General features: G+C 46.0%; 1 protein-coding gene across 1 annotated transcript; it reads right to left on the reverse strand.

Moving 5' to 3' along the window:
• Positions 1-1,868: 1,868 nt before the first annotated feature.
• FIBIN (fin bud initiation factor homolog) lies at positions 1,869-4,471 on the reverse strand. The gene has a single exon (XM_074999002.1). The coding sequence runs from the start codon at positions 4,356-4,358 to the stop codon at positions 3,720-3,722; it is 639 nt and encodes a 212-aa protein (XP_074855103.1). The 5' UTR covers positions 4,359-4,471; the 3' UTR covers positions 1,869-3,719.
• Positions 4,472-4,686: the final 215 nt, after the last annotated feature.

A 4,686-nucleotide genomic window follows, 5' to 3' on the forward strand; every position in this document is an offset into this window, starting at 1 on the left:
GACATTTTCAAACTTTAGATGAGCAATGTTGTGTTGATGACTTAAGGCCTGGTTTGCCCTTCCAATCCGGAATATATTTAAAAATACTTTTGCCAAGTTATAGCTCTCCAATGGACAAATTTATCACAGAGGCTGATCACATGAGCCTATATTTCAAATAATGTAAGGTGTTTAGAGTTGAATGATCACATACATACACAGGGACATTGGTCTGAATGTGCAATTGTACCAAATCTCTGTGTATAATTTGTGCTTTGGAACTAGCCACTCTGCAAGCCTTTACCTTGTTGAATTGCTTGGAAGGGCCAATTAACATAGCTACAGCAAATCCTCTCCATCGCAAAGCTAAATCAATTTAACTTAGGCTAAGTTCAGGAGGACTGTGTCTGAGAATTTGTTGAACGTCTCTAGTCCAGCACCCTCAGGACCTGACCGGTGCTGAACAAGAGAATTTGCCACATTGCAGAAGGTCAGTATGGTCTATCAGCATTACCAACACTTCCACTGCTTACTGGGCTCTTACAAGATATTCAGGGGAACACTGAGAACCAGGGCTGGTGGAAGTAAACAAACTTTGGGGGACCATGGGAAACTTGACTACAACCATGATAAGTGGATATCTGTCTAACTAAAATCATGCCAGACCGCAGATGTTGCTGGATGTGAGTGTTCCAGATGAGAGAGGGTCAACTTGTAGTAGGGTTTGAACAGAAGTATAAAATGGTAAACCATAGTGTAGATTCAAGCCATGTTTGGCACTTCCCTTCCCTTTATATGGTTTACAGGTTATCGTGAGGCTGGTGATGTGAGTTTCTAAAGCTCAAGCTTTAATACTATACTGCTTTCCAAAAAGCTGAGAAGGGAGAGGCCATGGAGTGAGCCTTTAAATTAAGTTTAAAAGAAAAAGGCTAAATTCATCTCTGGTGTTGGTATCAGTGGCAGCTAGAAATTTATTCTAAAATCATTTTAGTATAAATGGAGTTATAATATTTCTCTATTTGGCACATAAATCTAAGTGGAGGAGATAAAAGAAGATAGGAAAGACAGTGAAGTATGAATTAACCCCCAGGTTCTTTGAGATACTGGCACGAGCTTAGCTCAAAAATATTATTGAGAAGGAGCGGGGTGGACTCAAGAACAAAACGTCACAAATAAATATGTTGTCTGGAGGACCAGCTTCTGCCATCTTTTCTCACATGAAGTAGTACCTTACTCTGAAAGCCCATTGAAATCAGGGAGCAAAATTTTCAGAGAGGCCTCAATGCCAGATTTTCAAAGGTATTTACACACCTAAAAATACAGATAGGCACTTATTAGAATTTTCAGAAGTGCCTAGACACCTGCCTCCCATTGACTCAATGAGAATTAAGTAGAAGATGCTTTCGAAAATCTTATTAGGTACGTATCTGCATTTTAGGTGCCAAAATACCTTTGAAAACCCGGCCTCAAATGAGCACTTTTCAAAAATTTACCTAGTGAAACTAGTTGTAGCATAAGATACTGCTACATATGGGCATGACTGGCAGAAATGGACACTAAATGTTTACAAACATCTTTTGCTGCAACTCAATGAAGTTGCAAATTCTGTATGTTGATTTTTTAATGGTTGTGAGCACCAAATATCTGCTGTAGCCACTTTTTTTCCAATTACTTGTAATGAAACTTGACTACAGTTGCGTACTTAAGAATTTTATGTTTTTAGTAAGTTCTTACTAGATAGCTACTTCATATTCCTGCAGTTTTGCTGAAAAGATGTCAGACAACATTATGATTAACATCAGGCATGACTCATTAAGAACGATAAAAGAAAATGTATATTTCAATTTTATGTTCAAATATTTATTAAAACAACACACGAACAATTATTTTCATCCAAACAGTGATCCTGCCAGCAGTACCAGTAATCTAATAGCTAACATTCCACCCAATTGATTAAATAGTGATGGCAATACAGATTATAACTGCAATCCAAAAACCTGCTATGCACTTTTGTTATTGTCAAGGAGTACAAATAATTTTAATAACAAATTAGCTAGCAAAAGTGCAGTGGTAACAACAGATAAAAATCACTGTCTTGGAACAGACAAAAACCTTTTATCAGGTTTAGAAAAATAAAAGTCAGACCTCTGATCCTACAAACACTACTGGGAGTAGTGCTTATTTTCATTTTCCATTTCTTATTTAAAGTTACTCACAGGTGTAAGTTTTTGCAGGATCTGAATCACAAATATCTTTGCAGCTGGCTCCTACGATTTGACAACTTAAGAGTCACATTTATGCAAGACTTAAAGAGTATAAAGTCTGCCAGAATGGTTTTCTTCTATCAAAACACAAATGAAAATCACAGCTTTAAATTACTTAATAGAACAATATATAAGAAGAATATATGTGTTGTTAACAAGATAAGAAAGCTAAGCACTTATTAGCAGGCCAGAGGCCTACATATGGATGAAGTGAAAAAAAAAATCAAAATAAGAAAACTAAAGCGATTCACGAGAGCCATAATCCAATACATATGCATTTTGAATGTGGATCCAGAGTATTTCATTTTGTCCATATTTATGGTAGCTGAACCAAGAAACTAGCTAAGAAAAGATGAAATTAACTAACGGTAGAAATTCTACAATGATATGGTTACTTCATTTGTAATCAAAGCTGCACAATGTAATACAGAGTGTTTTTTTAAATATTGGGACACTTAATTTAGACACACCTGTAAATACCCACTTCATATACATGTGCTATTTGTTTACAATTTACACCCTATACCTTAAAAAAAAAGTAAACCAGAAATCATATCTAATAAATACAGTGACAGAAAGAAAACTGTGTGTTATTGGGAGGTACATAATAAATTTACATAACTTAGAACACACTCCATGCGTCACTGAATTGCAACTAGAATCTACTTTGGAAAAAAACAAACAACGCCCCCAAAACAAAACAAAAGAAAAAAACCCAAAACCAAGGCCTGATCCTCTGCTATTTTGTACCTTTGCAGTCATTTTACACCTGTGCAAAGTGTGTATACAATGCTCGCACAGGGCAGGTTAGTTAGAGCATCTTTAATTGCACCTTGCTCTGTGAGTAAGCTTAGTATTTTGTACTCAACAGAAGTTCTTTGGGAACAAAGAGCTACTCATCAAAGACTCTGGCCCTGTGGCAGCATATGCTACTTACTTCGGGTAGGTGAAAGCGACGACAGAGGTGCAAGGTAAATAGAGTAGCAGGCCGGTGATACTGACACTCTATTAACATTGTCACCGGAGTGTGCTAAAGCTCCCATCAACCCTTGCTTATTTTCTCTTCATTTGTTTCTAGATTAATCTAAACAAGACTTCATGGGGGAAAAATCAGGTTGTGCTGATGTGAATGGCAGGCTCCACCCAGAGCCAGACGGCAACCTGCTTCTTGGCCCTCGCAGTTACTTGCAGGACTTCCCTCGGGCCAAGTCCTGCCAGTAAATGCTCCCCCACGTGCCTCAGTCTCCAGGGCCCCAAGACGTGCAGCCCTGAGAGGACCACCACGGTTGACTGCAAAGAGCCTGGTGAAAAGCAGAGCCCGCAGGCCCCGCTGGGCACCCAGGTGACTTGGAGGTGTGGCTTGGGCTGGCCCCCGCTGGGTGTCCCACCCCACCCCACCCCACCGCTCCCGGTGGCCACCAGCAGAAGCCGTCTCCCAGCACCACGCCCAGGGCTCGGCTGGCCCAGGCCGGCGGCTCACCCTCGGAGATACTCCTTCCTGAGCCTGCCCAGCCTGGCGTCGTGGCTGCGCACGGTCAGGGAGAGCAGCTCGTACTTGTCCCGCAGCCCGGCGGAGATGGCCAGGGTCTCCCTGAGCAGGGCGCGGGTGTGGCCGAGCATGCCCAGGAAGTCATCGCTCAGGCGGCTCTCCTCCTTGTCCTCCTGCTCCTGGCCCTGGCGGAACTTGCTCTCCAGCTCGGCCAGGGACTTGTCGGAGCTGGCGTAGGCGTCGCCGATCTGCTGCGCCTCCCGCCGCAGGTACTTGCCGTAGCTCTCCTCCCCGTCCAGGTCGTAGGAGATGCTCCGGCCGATGCCCTCCAGCACGCGGCCCGCGTCCTCCACCTGCCGGCCCAGCAGGGTGAACTCCTCGCGCAGGCTGAGGCTGGGCGCGCCGCCCGCCGGCCCCTGCTCCCCGCCCGGGCTGCAGCGCCGCGGCTCGCTCACCCTGAAGAGCAGCTGGCACTTCTCCGGGTCGTCGTTCTCCTCGTAGTCGCCGTCCGGCACGAAGTAGTGGTGCAGGCTCCCGTTGGACATCTCCGGGTGCAGGGGGCCCTCGAAGTAGCCCCGGCACAAGCTGCCCAGGCAGCTGAGCCACAGCAGGCGCAGCCCCAGCATGCTGGGGGGACGCGGCGGGGCGAAGGCGGACACCACCCGGCCCGGCGACCCCCTCCCCGGGTCAGGGCAGCTCAGGCGCTGCGCTCCCCAGCCTGCTGCATGGAAGGCGCTGGCCGGGCTCCGAGCGGCAGCCGAGGCCCCCTCGCCAGAGGAGATCCCCCCGCCTGCCCTGCCCTGCCCTACGGCGGGGATCCCCCTCCCCTCTTGCAGGGCCCAAGCGCAACTTTGGGGGTTGCCCCCTGCCCGAGGAGAGGCCGTAGCAAAGCCGCGGGAAGGCTGAGATTCGATAGCTCCGTCTGGGGCTCCCAGACCTTTGCTACTATTTCTT

Source organism: Carettochelys insculpta, chromosome 6, assembly GCF_033958435.1.
Source record: "Carettochelys insculpta isolate YL-2023 chromosome 6, ASM3395843v1, whole genome shotgun sequence".
Classification (NCBI taxonomy): domain Eukaryota; kingdom Metazoa; phylum Chordata; order Testudines; family Carettochelyidae; genus Carettochelys; species Carettochelys insculpta.